This window comes from Mesoplodon bidens (assembly GCF_964165515.1).
Source record: "Mesoplodon bidens genome assembly, chromosome: 1".
In the NCBI taxonomy this organism is placed as follows: domain Eukaryota; kingdom Metazoa; phylum Chordata; class Mammalia; order Artiodactyla; family Ziphiidae; genus Mesoplodon; species Mesoplodon bidens.
This window is the reverse complement of record NC_138176.1, coordinates 86414730-86429422: the sequence shown is the minus strand read 5'-3', so window position 1 is coordinate 86429422 and position 14693 is coordinate 86414730. Positions and strand designations below refer to the sequence as shown.

At 37.0% G+C, this 14693-nt stretch overlaps 1 protein-coding gene across 3 annotated transcripts in view; it reads left to right on the top strand.

Moving 5' to 3' along the window:
* The window catches only part of PRDM5 (PR/SET domain 5), a 214728-nt gene that overhangs the window by 113633 nt on the left and 86402 nt on the right, over nucleotides 1-14693 (top strand). For all 3 annotated transcript variants that reach the window (XM_081240766.1, XM_081240765.1, XM_081240767.1), the window contains 2 exons: nucleotides 1735-1819; nucleotides 3065-3222. In XM_081240766.1, the coding sequence (XP_081096892.1) occupies nucleotides 1735-1819; nucleotides 3065-3222 (243 nt within the window). The remainder of the gene's footprint in view (nucleotides 1-1734; nucleotides 1820-3064; nucleotides 3223-14693) is intronic.

The following is a 14693-nucleotide window of genomic DNA, read 5'->3' as shown; positions in this document are numbered from 1 at the left end:
TGTTTCCTGTTTCAGAAGCCATGAGAGTTAAGTGAACAAATATGAGTATATTTTGCAGTAATTTATTTAACAGCTGCCATTTTTATATGGGTAAATAATTTAAAATTTGTATATACTAATTAAAATTTAACATTAAAAATGAAAATAAATGTTTTCATTTATGTATGTCTCAGAAGGCACATCATCATTTTTTAGAGTAGCTTATTATAAAAGATATATGTTACAGAGTTTAAGAATATAAATCTGTTCTTATTATCTTTAAATAAACATTACACCTCATATAATTGCTGTGAGGGTCTTTGATGATTGAAGATGTTGCCTTTAAAATTTCTTAGGCTGAAAGTTTTCCTGCTGTACTATGTGGTACTTGCCTTCCGAGAACTTGTGTGGATCTCACACTGTTTTCTGAGGAACCATAGAACTCTCTGGACCCTATATATCCCCTGATCAAGATTAGAAGCCACTGCATGTAAGCAGGGGAATAAGTCAGATTCTAGTGGAATGATGTCTTTCTGCTCTGTCTTCTTTGTTTACCTTTTCTCTGTTACTCCCAGCTGAGTTTACTGACTCGGGAAGAATCAGACCTGACAGAAGCAGAAGGCAGGTTGGCAGCCTCAGACCTGTCATGTGGCTGGACATAGGCTTAAGGCACAGACTGCAGACCAGGGATCTGTGAGCCTTGCCCCAGCTTCCGTTTCCCTTCCTGGTGCCGTCTTTTCACCATTCCTGCCTTGAGTTCTTCTGTGGTCACTTAGATCAGGGGAGCCGTTTACCAGTCCTCAACTCTACTCATTACTGTACCAGTTCAGGGTCTTCTGCCTTGACTTTCAGTCTGTAGTGGCCCTAGATATCCTGCAAGGATAACCACAGTATCTTGGCTTCCTGCAGAAGGACCTTTGCTTGTCTGGGGTTTAGTTTTGTGAGCACTACCTTTAATGAGGTTGAAACAAAAACAGAACCTCACCAAAACAATTTTTGAATCTTCAGCAAAACAGTATGATGCTCTTATTCATTGGTATGATCAACATTTCTAATATCAGGCTTCTTGCAACACATTCCTCTTAGAACTTTGTACATTGTTACTGATAATAAACTAAGCTTCTGCTTTTCATACCGCCTATTCAATTTCTCTGATTTAGTGTCTGGGAGGGAAAGAACTAACTTTAATATTAAACTGTAATATTTATTTGGCCAGTTGTTTGCTAAAGTTATGCTCCTCCCCCTTATTATAATTTTTAAATAAAACTAATAAAGTTTTTTATTGTGGTCCTCCTATCCTGTGAGAATTTTGCGTTGAGCTAAATGCTTTTCAGAATCATATATCTCCTTGTCTTTAACATTAATTAATGTGTTGTTCTGTACTACATATATTTAAGTTTAAAGTAGTGTTGACTACTGTAAAGGGAATATTTTTACTGGCAAGTTACATATTTCCAAGTCTAAATTTGTGCATAACAGAGACTTAATATATACTAGGTATAATTTTTTACAGAGAGTATAAATTTATTATGCACTTTAAAAATAGGTCAGCTGTTTTTTAATGATATGTTTCTACTAGGTAACATGTTCATTGCATTTTCAATTTATGTAGGATAGTGTGAACAAATTAGGGCTGAATTATAATATATAGTTTGGATATTGCAGTAGCAACTGTCCACATGTTTATACTTTTACTTGAGCTCTATACAGTTTTTGGCTTTGATGGTTGACTTAACTGTCAATAACCTTTTGCAGATTCATGAGATATTTGATTGTCAAGAATGTATGAAGAAATTCATTTCAGCTAATCAGCTAAAACGTCATATGATCACCCACTCAGGTAAAATACATATTTTTCCATTTGTATTGAAATCACTACAAAAGATTCACCTCGTCATTTTCAGGAGCTCTGAGAGTGGTAATCAGGAGACCTGGTTATTAGTTCCAGCTTGGCCATTGACCGGCCATGTGATTTTGAACAAGTTACTTAGCTTCTCTAGACCTCAGTTTGTTTCTGAAGCATATGTGGTTGGACTAAATGAAATTGAAGATCTTCAAACTCACCATTTAATTTGTTACCTACTCCTCCTTGAGCCTCAGTTTCTATATTCTTCATCTGTGAAAAGATATCCTACCTTTCAAAATTGCTGTTAAGGTTAAACGAAGTCATCTATGTACCATGCTAGCAGAGTGTCTGATATTTAGGAGCGATTCAACAATTATAGTTCTGACATTTCTAGTTATTTTCACATTCTGACTAAGGAATTAATAAATGTTAGTGAGAAATTTATAAATACATTTTGAGAATATAAGTTTTTAAAGCCATAGTTTCATTTTAAGCAAGTTTTAGTAATAGGTCTGTTACACAGACTTAGAAAAATTCAGCTCTGAAAATAACTTTGCTTTATGAAGTCTCTTTTCTAGAGTTTAGAATGTCTGTACTTTGAGACCATTTAAGTCAGAATGTTTTTGAATAGCTACTTTATTTGGAGACAGATATAGATATTTTGCCAAATGAAAATGGAAGATCAAAAATGGTGGATCGAAAATAGAAGATCTGGTGGCCTTCAGATATGCTTTGTTTGAAAAAGTTGTCAACATTACATGAATATTGTATAAATGTGGATTTTACCCAACAACCTAAGTGTGTAGTTTCTGCTGAGAATTGGAAGCCCGGCCTGTGTGGGGTCTGTTGGCCCAGCAGGAGGCAGGTCTGTCCTTTACCTTCATCACTGTCAGGCCACTCACCCTTTGCATTCGGAGTTGTGACCCTGACTTGAACTCATACCAATCAGCAGATTTTTCATCTGGAAGTAGGATTTCTTCCTTGAATTTAAACTTCATCTTTATATCTAAGCTACTTTATACATTTAGTTTGCAAATAGGTCACTAAAAGAACAAACTGATGTTTCTTTTGTGGATAGGCTCACATATCTAACAGATGGATTGGGTAATAGATTGTTTCAGTTGTTTGGATCATGTTTTAGTTGACTTATCCATAAGAAGTAATACAAGGTAAGGCTGTTTTCCTTTTTATCCTTTACCTTTATATAGATATGAGATTGTCTCCACTCATTTTTCACAGAAAAACGACCCTATAATTGTGAGATTTGTAATAAATCTTTCAAGAGGCTTGATCAAGTGGGTGCTCACAAAGTAATACACAGTGAAGATAAACCTTACAAATGCAAGCTTTGTGGAAAGGGATTTGCCCACAGAAATGTTTACAAGAATCACAAGAAGGTAAAAGTTTATTAATATTGTTATAAATATATGTATTTTTGCTGATTTCCTGATATAATTACCAATTGTTTACCTTCAAAGAAGTTTTTGGATATCCGAGTCATGCTGTACATATGAAATAATTGGAGAAGATCTTGCTTCTGTTTTCTAACCACTCACTCGGGCCATAACCCCTGTGGCCTTATTTCCTATCTGTATTCTTTACTGACACTATTCTCCTCACAAGCAGAGTGTCATCCAGTGTTTTCCAGTGTTGCAGTAACTGCAAAGTCTTCTCTTCCTTCTTTCTATAAAGTTTGACACTCTTGCTCATGTTACCTTTTGGAAATCCTCTTCATCTATGGCACCATTTTAGTGACTCTGCTAGGTCTTCTGCCAGTTTCTCTGAATGCTGCTTTGTTCTCTGAACCCTCCCCCAGGGGGTTATCCTGGCTGCTTTGACTGTAGTAGGCCTCTTCTATGTTCTCAGTGTCAGCTATATCCATGAATTCTGGTACAGACTCTGTACTGATGATTTCCAAGTGATTTATTTTGTTAATCCCAGCTCTCAGACACACATTTGCCACTGCTTGTTTGATACGTAACTGGGCACTTTTTGACCTAATGAATTTAGTACGCTCCAGATAACTTCACTTTTGGAAGTTTCTGTTAATTTCTGTTAAGGACAAAAGCATCTAATTATCCCTGTCTCTTTCTTTAATATTAGCCCCTTTTTAGAATTAGAAGCTAATTCTTCAAGATTGTACCTTCTACGTTGCCTTATCACTGTCACAATCATCCATTGCTTTACCATTTCCACATCCTGATCATGGCTCATCTTCATCACTTTAATACCCATCTCCTTCAGCTTCTTGTTACTTATCACTTCCCACTTATTCAGCTGACTAGATAAATCATCCCAAAGCACAACTCTATCACTCTTGTACTCTAATATTATAAGTAGATTTCCAGCACCTATTAATATATGATGCTTTACCCTGTCACTCGGAGTTCTCTACACCATGACCTCAGCTTCCTTTTCCAGCTTTGTATCCTCCTATTTTCTGCAAGAGACATATCAAAAACAACTCAGCGTGACCTCTCTAACTTCTCCCCTCCCTCCTTTCTAGCAGGACTCTCTTCAAGTTACAATCTCTTAGTTTCGTCTATTGATTTTTGTTTGCATTTCCTACACTTTACTCAAGTTCTTGTATCAGAAAGTTAGTTTTATCTAATCTACTTTGTGTAGGTAATAAATAATGTTTGAATTGAATTCAGAAAATGTGTGCAAAGATATTCATTGTCTTAGAAGTGTATGTTTAAATTTGTGATGTGATAAATATTTGCTTATTGATTTTGGTATATTGTAGGATGCTATTAAACAACATATATATAAGGTATTTTCAAATAACTTGTTACCTTTTTATTTGCAATATTCCATTGGAATTTTAGTTATTTCAGTATTTATTGGGACTTTACAAACACATCATTTTATCTCTTTAAATCATTTAAGAAGTTATGATATCAGTTTCAGCTTCAGTCTAAAAAGAAAAGAAAAGGCAGATTTACGAAAGAATAAACAGGATTGATTGATGGTGTACCAAATCATCTCTGCCTAATTTCTTGCTGATCGCCCTTATGTTTAACTCAAGCATTATATGTTCAGAGGCAGGACCACATTCATTACTGCTGCATTGGAATTACATGCCTATAAAAAATTATCTGGCTAGTTTCCTGCTAAGTCTCTGGAACCCTCTTGCTACTTTCTTTGATGAAACTGATCTACCCACATTTATGAGTTTTTCACAGTTTGACTTATGTTATATGCCATATGGGAATTTGACACAGGATCTTTGCACCATCTCTCATACCTTTAATCATAAATCATATGAAAATAATAATGATGCCTTGAGAAGGATAGAAACAACGATGCCTGTAATTTCCAAAGTGGAAAGCACATTCAATCCTTCTGCTGTGGACAGTTGTGCTTCTCACTGTGTTATGATCCTAGTGTGTATTTGGTATGGTTACATGAAAATGTTTAAAATATTTTCCAAGAGTTATGGTGAAAAAAGCAAATCAACTTTTTCTTCCTTCATTATTCATTAGTGGCCAGTTCCAAACCTAAAAAGTAAGCATATGCAAGGAAAGCAGAAAAAAACCACTAAAAGTCAGACCCATCTTCATCATGTTGCATGACCAAAGGCTGTTATTTTAATTAAATTATTCTTTGGGGTTTTTGATTATGTAACTTGTGCATTTCTATTATAGTTATTTGGTTTATTTTGGGGTCAATTCTTTTAACATTTAAACTTGAAAAGGAAATATTTTCGTTGTGATTGGCAATAGGGCATGAAATATATATGTATATATTTTTGCAATACGTGGGCCTCTCACTGTTCTGGCCTCTCCGTTGCGGAGCACAGGCTCCGGACGCGCAGGCTCAGCGGCCGTGGCTCACGGGCCCAGCCGCTCCGTGACATGTGGGATCTTCCTGGACCGGGGCACGAACCCATGTCCCTTGCATCGGCAGGCGGACTCTCAACCACTGCGCCACCAGGGAAGCCCCTAGGGTGTGAAATTTTGAAGGAGTGATTTCTGTTTCTTAAACGTAATTACTTGTTTCGTCATCTTGCCAGTTATACAAGCTCAATAGGTCAAAATTAGTTTTTCTTTTCCCTAATCCTTTCTGACAGTCATTTAACCTGATTCATAGTTGTATTTTTTAGGATCTAGTTAAATAAAGATTGCTTATCTGGATCCACCTATATTCTGTGATCCTTTAAATCACAATTGGACAGACATTTCAGAACCGCAGGAAACAGAAATTAGTTAATTAGTCTTCACCCTCCATTTTGTTCCCTGTCAGATTTAAAGCGAAGCCAAACTGAGATGTGTATAGTGCTCTCCTCCTCCTGTGATGGGTGTGGTGTCTAGATGGACTGAGCCATCTTGGATCCTGGAGCTGGCACTACTTGCTTGATGATGGGAATGAGTACAGAGAGGTTTTGCCCTGATTAAGTCATAAACAAGCTCCTGGGGGAAAGAGCTGTGTCTATTCAAATAAGAGACCTTTTTTCCTGACCTTTATATAACCTTCAAGGGATGAACGTGAGAAGCCGATGAGGAACTCTGGTCATAACCTCTCCTAGGATAATTCCATTGGGTGTCCTCTACTAACACCTCATCCAGTGATTTCCAAATTCTGGGCCATGACCACTTTTTGGGTCTTGAAATAATTTACTGGGTCATGAATAGAATAGAATAGAACAGAACAGAATAGAAGAGACTATAATAAAAAATACAATAGAAAATATGAGAGTAAGGATCATTTAATGAAATAATACACATGTGTGCGTGTCTGCATGTATGTGTTAGATTTTGATATAAAAATTATCTTTTTGGTCATGATCAAACAGTTTGAAAGACACTGCAGGTCAGACTTTGTGCAAGTGAGATTTTATTAGACCTTAAAGAAAAGGACAGGTCTCTCTATAAAGAAATCAGGGATTAAGTTCTAAAACCATAATATATGGCATAAATTGTACATAATAAAAAAAATCTTTGGCAGTCTCTAAGAAAGGTGCCAAGTTGTAGATTGAAAGACAGCGGCTCAATAATTCCATCACAACCACTTTTTCCTTCAACTTTGCATCAGATTTCTCTTCTTCAGGTGGGTTGTAGGTGAAGTAGTGGGTGGTTCATTTAAGGTGTTACATGTCCAGAATTGCCTATTTTTGTGTTCTAGAAGCACATTCACAAGGATGAGATGCTCACACTAAGAGGTGCATGCATGTAGGAATTGAACCTGACAGAGGAAAGTAACAGATACAGATGTTTCTCTGAAGCTCATTTAGTTAATGGCAAATTGCTTACCCCATTTCAGTTATTTTTCTTAGGTGGATGATGGGATGGCATCGTACAGTTTCTAATGTAAGCACCTTATTTCTCGTACTAGACAGTAAACTTTGAAGATAGATGCTGTACTTTAATTCATGGCACCTATTGACCACATTGTGCTTTGAATGTGGCAGACATTTTCTGAATGAATAAAAATTCATGAAAAAATTATTCCAAATAAATGATTTAATGTTCTTAGTTAAATGGTAGTTATAATACGAGGAGTAATTTCTCTAAATCTGTATTTGCAATATGCATTGAAGCATTTTTCCCTTTCTGAGCACTCTCTTTCTTGACTTTATGAGCATATTAGTGATCTAGTGATACACTGAAAAATCACTGTTGTATTCCTTCTGCACTGGGTTTATCAGCCCGAGATACCTAAGAACTCTTTAAACCTTTCATTTGAAGACACTGCACTGTTCTGATTTTCTGAACCCTTTCCTGGCTCTGAGTTAGATATTTCACATGTAGCTCACTTACTCCCAAATCAGTGATGGCCCTTTGTCCCCTGAGAAACTTTAATAGAAGAGCCTGCCTCCCAGCTTGCTTCTACTTCCTCCACTCCCCCAACCCCCAGATGATGATTGAAGAGCCATCAACTAAAGACTATGCCTTGGTGTTTCCCTGAACCACAGCATTGCTGTTGCTCTTCAGAGCTTTCTTCACCCCGGTTCCTGTGGGCACAGGGCCTTGCCTTCCAGATCTCTAGCCTCTGACTCTTGCCTTTGCCTTAAAGGTTCAGACTGGCTCTTACCTCCAGAACACTGCCTTTGTTGTTTGCTCTTTACCAGCCCAGCCCAACCCAGGGGTTGAGCTCACTTTACTTGACCTGCCTGATCAAGGGCACACCAGCAGCCTTCTTAAAACCGCAAAGGGAAATGTTCTTTATTTTTTAATTAATTTGGTTTTCCTTTTTTTTTCCTTTGTAGTAGACATCTTATGAAAACAAATCCATAAATCATACATGAATGCATGGGTAGTCAGTTATGCAGCTTAGGTTAGAATCCCCGGCACCAGCCACCTTCCCTTCTGCCTACCACGTTTCTAGGCCCCTTCCCAGTGAATAGCCTCTGGGCTTTCCCAAGTATATTAACAACTGTAGATATTGTTGTACAAATTATTTGTTCATTATTACCACATCTACTACTATATTCAAAGGCAGGTGACCCTAGTAACTGGAGGATATTTTGTAGACTGAGTAAAACTCAGTTTTTATCCTCAGCATAATGCCGTTGACATAATTTTAAGTCACTGTAATGGGCTGGAATAGGGAAGATTAGAAATGGGAAGGTGCGAGCTGGAGGTGGTTGGGTGGCAGAGCTGGGAAGATGAGGGGTAGAAGGTGGGAAGGGTGACCATTGGAATGGAGGAGAGAGTGTGAGAAGAGACTCCAGAGTGTTAAGTTGGATGGGGCGCTTTCAAATGCTGTTAAGTACAGAGCACCTCCTTCGTCACCCTAGTAAATCATCAGGAACTTCCACATTCCACACTGATGTTTCTGTGTAAGAGGATGTTCTTTTTGGGTGGAGCTTGGAGAAAAACACAAGATCTCAGCTACCCATCTGGGAGAAAAGTATATTTAAATGTAAATGGTTTTATGACACAGATGCCATTCAGGAACTTACTTCTTTGCCTTGACATTATGACCTGGAGAGTATTTCAGGTAGGTTCATATAAAGCTACTCATTTTTTATGACCATTACTATTTTGATACTTCAGTGAACATCCTTTTACATAAAACTTTGTAACTTTGCCAAGAGTATTTATGCAAATAGATCTTAGGTATGGAATTTATGGGTCAGATATTAAGTTTACTTTAAATTTTGATTGCTCCTGTCCAACTGCCTTCTGAAAAAGCTCTTATTTTCACTTAGTAGTGATGAAAGTGCTCCTTTACCTGTGCCATCACAAACATCTATGTTATCAGCCTTTTTTTTTTTTTTTCAGTCTGAGAAGTGAAAAGTGATATTTCATTGCATTTTAGCAATGGTGGGTGAAATTCTATTCTTATTATGTTTTTTTTTTTTTCCATTTTTCTTCTGAGAAATGCTCGTAGGTACTCTTTGTCCTTTTTCTACTGGCCTATTTGGCTGTTTTCTTATTGATTTCTAGGAGCTCTATAGATATTATGAATATCAATACTTTGCTGTTTTTGTTTCTAATATTTGTCCCCATCTATCAATTTGCATCTTTTGCATAAAGAAGTTTTACATTTTTATGTTTTCAAGTATGACATGGATTATGAGTTTTATGGCTTCTGAGTATTTATAGCTTCTGAGTTTTAAGTCTTATTTAGAAAACTTTCTTATTTCAAGATTATGCAAATACTCATCAGTGCTTTTAAAAGTTATATTTCTTTTTTAATTGGTATTTTAATCCATCAATAATTTATTTTTAGTTATGGATTGAAATACTGATTCATACCACTGCCATCACATTGTTGAACGCCTCTTGTATAAATCTATTTTTGGACTCCATTCTGTTCCATTTAATCTATATTCCCTTGCAATATCAGACTATTTTAATAGTTACGATTTATAATGTTTTAATATCTGTTGGACAAGGGCTCCTTTGTAGTTTTCCTTTTTCAAAATTCTTTTACATGGTGTTTTGGGAAGATTAATGTTAATAAGCAGATGTCTTATCACTGCTTCCTTTTTATCTTCCTGGAAATCAGTGTCATATATTAAAAAACAGCTCCTCTTCACAAAAATACTTCGAATATACCCTTGCTCTTCTGAATGGTTTGGTTCAGAAATGTTCAGGATAGAAAAAGCAGGAAATAAAAACAGTTCATTTTCCTCTATTATCATTAAATTAATTCTCCATTATCAGTATATTTCTTATTTTTTTCATGTATTAAAACATGGTATTTAGTATAACATGGAGATCCTTCCCTTCTCCCTTTCATTTCTATTCTACTTGAAATTCTACCAAGTTTGTTTGACTCATTTCTCAGCCCAAAGGATCTATTAGAAGAAGACTAAGTGAAAGAGGATTGGGAAAAAAAAAAACAACTCAGGTTAGCCGTAGCCAGAAGACTTGGTGATGGTTTGTTACATCCAGAGAAGACAAAAAACTTTAAAAATAAACTGTGACTCATAGAGCATGGCAAATGGGGGAGATTTAGCATGAGGGCAGGAAGTGTACTTATGTGAACCCTCAATAGACAGGATAATGAATTTTAAATGATGTTGACAGTCTTAGTGAATAGGTAGTATAAATTTGGAAGCTAAGTTAAAATAAGTGGAAAATTATTTTTTTTTTAAAAAGAGACATTCTTCTCTCTTCTGTAACAATTTGTATAAAACTAGAAGATGCCACAAACTGGAACCAATGAAAACTAGAACTGTACAAATGAGAATTGTATGTTATAATTAAAATATGCTGACATGCAGTATTTTCAGTAAAAAATAAGCTTTGAACCCAATGTCCCATATTGGGTGTTTTATATTTAAAATTAGAAACTAGAATCAGTTTAGAATCAGACTCTGATCTTTTTACTTTGTTTGCATCTGTATTATGTTGAAAATAGATTTGTTTAGTTTTTATAAGGGTTTCAATTGAGAAAATGTCCTCTGGCCATGTTGACACTTAGATAATTGGGTGGTGGTTTAAATACACACACAAACACACACACACACACACACACAGACATTTTACTTTCTATCCCAAATATTTAGAATCCTATTCTCATCCTATTTCCTATTGTCTGTTAATTTCTAGGGATTTATACTATAAGAAAACTATTTCCTGTTGAAGGACTGGTGTTAATTTTTAGAGTAATTTTTGGATAGGACTGGAATTGATCCATTGTTGTTTGCTTGTCTGTTTGTAGTTTAGGAATCTGCACTCGTTTCTCTTTGGATGGCACATAAAGTTCAATGCAAGATTACCAATTTATTTAGCCCTCTTGCCTAGCAAACAAGTTATCCATTAAAGGAGCTAGTATAGCTGCCATGATGTGTTACCTATGACTTATAAAAATTAGGAGGCCTACTTTTATGCAGAAAATTCTGCTTCACATTATTATGATGCATCTGAAAGCTTTATCTTCAGTAGTGAAGCTACAAGTGTCTGTTATCTGGACAGTTTGTGAAGGGACATGGTTGCTGTTCCCAGATATTCAAAGAGCTTCATTTGGAAGTGAGAATAAACTTGTTCTGTATGGCTCTAGACTAGCTGTAGTAAAGAGTGGCCACGCAGGGGCAGAACTTTTAAATTAATGGTCAAATCAGCTAGCCTGAAGAGTCATGTGTTGAAAACACTGTTTGCTACAGGCATCCTTGGTTACAAATATGAGATACCGTCTCTCAGCAGTATAGTAGAGGGGAAAGCCCCCTGAGTTGCCTTCCAAGGAAGACTTCATCTGAAAGCCTATGATTATTTCTTCTCTTAGCAAATTCCCTTTGCCTTGATCAGGGTATTACAGTTGGCCCTTTGTGTCTGCGGGTTCCACGTCCACAGACTCAACCAACCGCGAATGAAGAGTATTTGGAAGAAAAATTCCAGGAAGTTCCAAACAGCAGAACATGAATTTGCTGTGCACTGGCAACCATTTACATTGTATTAGGTATTATAAGTAATCTAGAGATGATTTAAAATATACGAGAGGATGTGTATAGGTTATATGCAAATACTATGCCGTTTTTTTTGTTTTGGGAGTATAATTGCTTTACAATGGTGTATTAGTTTCTGTTGTATAATGAAGTAAATCAGCTATATGTATACCTATATCCCCTCCCTCTTGGACTTCCCTCCCACCCCCTCCTATCCCACCCATCTAGGTCGTTAACAGAGCACCGAACTGAGCCTCATGTGCTTTATAGTGTGTTCCCACTAGCTGAGCATCCTCGGATTTTGGTATCCTCTGAGGTCCTGAAACCAGTCTCCCACAGGTATGGAGGAGGAGTGTCCTTAGGGCTGCGGGGACTTCAGTAGTTGGCACCTTGAGGTTATGGTTTTGTACTAATGAGTTGTGGCTTTCAAGCAATGGAAAGGTTGGACTGGCTACTCAAGGCTGTACTCCATCTTCACTTCTCTGTGTAGCATGAGCTACCTTTTTCTGTTCTGAGCTTAAAGAAACTGATTTCTTTGGTGTTTCTCCAGTTTCTATTCATTTTTGTGAGGAGGAGTCCTTTTAAGGAAGCCAGTTGTAAGTCTGACAGTAAAAATTTAATCCACAGACCTTGTAAACAGCCAGATGACACACATTTTATAAAGCCTTAGGTTTATTATGTGACCCTGTGGGACAGTAATATACTTTTATACAGACTTCAATAATGAGATTTTTTTTAAAGAATAGTTCTAACACATGTATCTCTGGAATATTTTTTCCAGTTTTATTTTATCTCTACTTATTTCCCCTGAATTTGTCATAGTTTTCTTGTTTTGCACATGACTGAAAGAAGAAATGTCATTTCAAGTAATATTGCTAACTGTGGAGCTGTATATATTACTGATAGAGTTATTTTTAATTGTGAATGGGCCTGATGAAAATGCTAATCTGCTCTCATGAAATTAGTATTTGGTTTGGTTGGCTAGAAATGTGATAATTTGTTAACTATTGTAGAAAAATTATGTTGTAAACTTTCTGAAGCATTCTTGAGACATTTTACTAGGTGTTACAGGTAGTTCAACACATTTTCTTGTGTATTTTCTACATCTGCAACAATAATCAGACATGGTGCATAAAATGATATATTTCATAGTGCTAGTTCGTGGACTAGTTCATTTGTTACATCAGCAGATATTGGTGTCTCAGTGCTTGACATTTAAAAGGAGGGTGTTCTGGAGCTCAAGGATAATGTGATGAATAAGTCAGTGGAAAGTTTGGAACCCTGTAGAGATGAAAAATTGAAGGATAAGACACCCTTTAAGAGGGTTAATTTTATTTGGTATTTGTAAAATATATCTTGGAGACAGAAGTCCTCTATCCACAACTTGAAGGTATTTCACTACCACCTTACTTAAATGAGATTGAATGCTGAGACTTTCACAAATCATGCCATCACAACTCCGTGGTGTTGGGTGTTGGAATCTTTTTGACAAAGTATTTATTCACCTGGCTATGTACTAACAGCTTACTGCTTGAAACGTGCTACTGACTTCAGGTCAGTATCTAGAAGTTGTGGCTTTGGTTTGGTTAACATAGGTCTAAGGCATTATGCTGTCCCAAGTTCTTTAATCATCAAGCAACTAAATCATATCCACAAGTTGTTTTGTCCTAGATTTGGAAAAAGAGAAAGAATGGGTTAGGGTGGAATATATTTTTGGAAGATTAAAGCAACCCTGTGTTCCAATTTGGATGCTCTAAAAATGAAAGAGTTTCTCTTTTTATAATGATATTATCTACTAATTGTAGAAAATTAAAACATCAAAGAAAGTTCTAGAGAACAAAGCAAAAACTCTGTCAAATACCACTGTCCACTTTACTGCGAAAACCCTCCTCAGTGTTTTGTAGAGCATCTTCCTAGACCCTGTTCTATGTGAGTATGAATGTGCCATAAATGGTATTCTACTATATAATGCTTTGCATTCGGCTTTTGACACTCAAAATATGTTATGGAGACTTTTCCATATCAAAGAAAAAATATATTTAATAGTCACTAGAATTTAGTTAACTAGGTTTATAACTGTCAATGGGAATTTAAAAAAAAATACTTTAAAAAAAAATTGTGCAAGGGAATTCCCTGGCAGTCCAGTGGTTAGGACTCCATGCTCTCACTGCCAAGGGCATGGTTCAGTCCCTGGTCGGGGAACTAAGATTCCACATGCCGTGCAGCACTGCCAAAAAAAAAAAAAAAAAAAAAAGTGCAAAAATTTGTCTGATACATTTCTATAAAAGGAATTGGTTAGTCAAGAGGTCTATGCACAGTTATCATTTTGGTAAATAGAGCCACACTGCCCCTCAGAAAATTTACATTCCCAATTACCAGATGTGAGATTGCATGTTCTTACCCTTCAGACGACACAGAATGATATCTTTTTCTTCACTTCTGCCAGTCTGATAGACCATAGATAGTATTTTGTTTTAAATTTTTCATTCTTTAATTGCATTTCATTCATGGCTTGAAGTATTAATACTGTACGTAATCTGACATCCCCAAGTTTTATAGCCAGTAATCCAGACTTGAAATATTCAACTGCCTGTTGACATCTCTTTTTTTTTTTTTTTTGGCGGTACACGGGCCTCTCACTGTTGTGGCCTCTCCCGTTGCAGAGCACAGGCTCCGGACGTGCAGGCCTAGCAGCCATGGCTCATGGGCCCAGCCGCTCCGCTGTATGTGGGATCCTCCCGGACTGGGGCACGAACCCACGTCCCCTGCATTGGCAGGCGGACTCCCAACCACTGCGCCATCAGGGAAGACCGACATCTCTATTTTTTTTTTTTTTTTTTGCGGTACGCGGGCCTCTCACTGTTGTGGCCTCTCCCGTTGCGGAGCACAGGCTCTGGACGCACAGGTTCAGTGGCCATGGCTCACAGGCCTAAGCCGCTCCGCGGCATGTGGGATCTTCCCGGAACGGGGCATGAACCCGTATCCCCTGCATTGGCAGGCGGACTCTCAACCACTGCACCACCAGGGAAG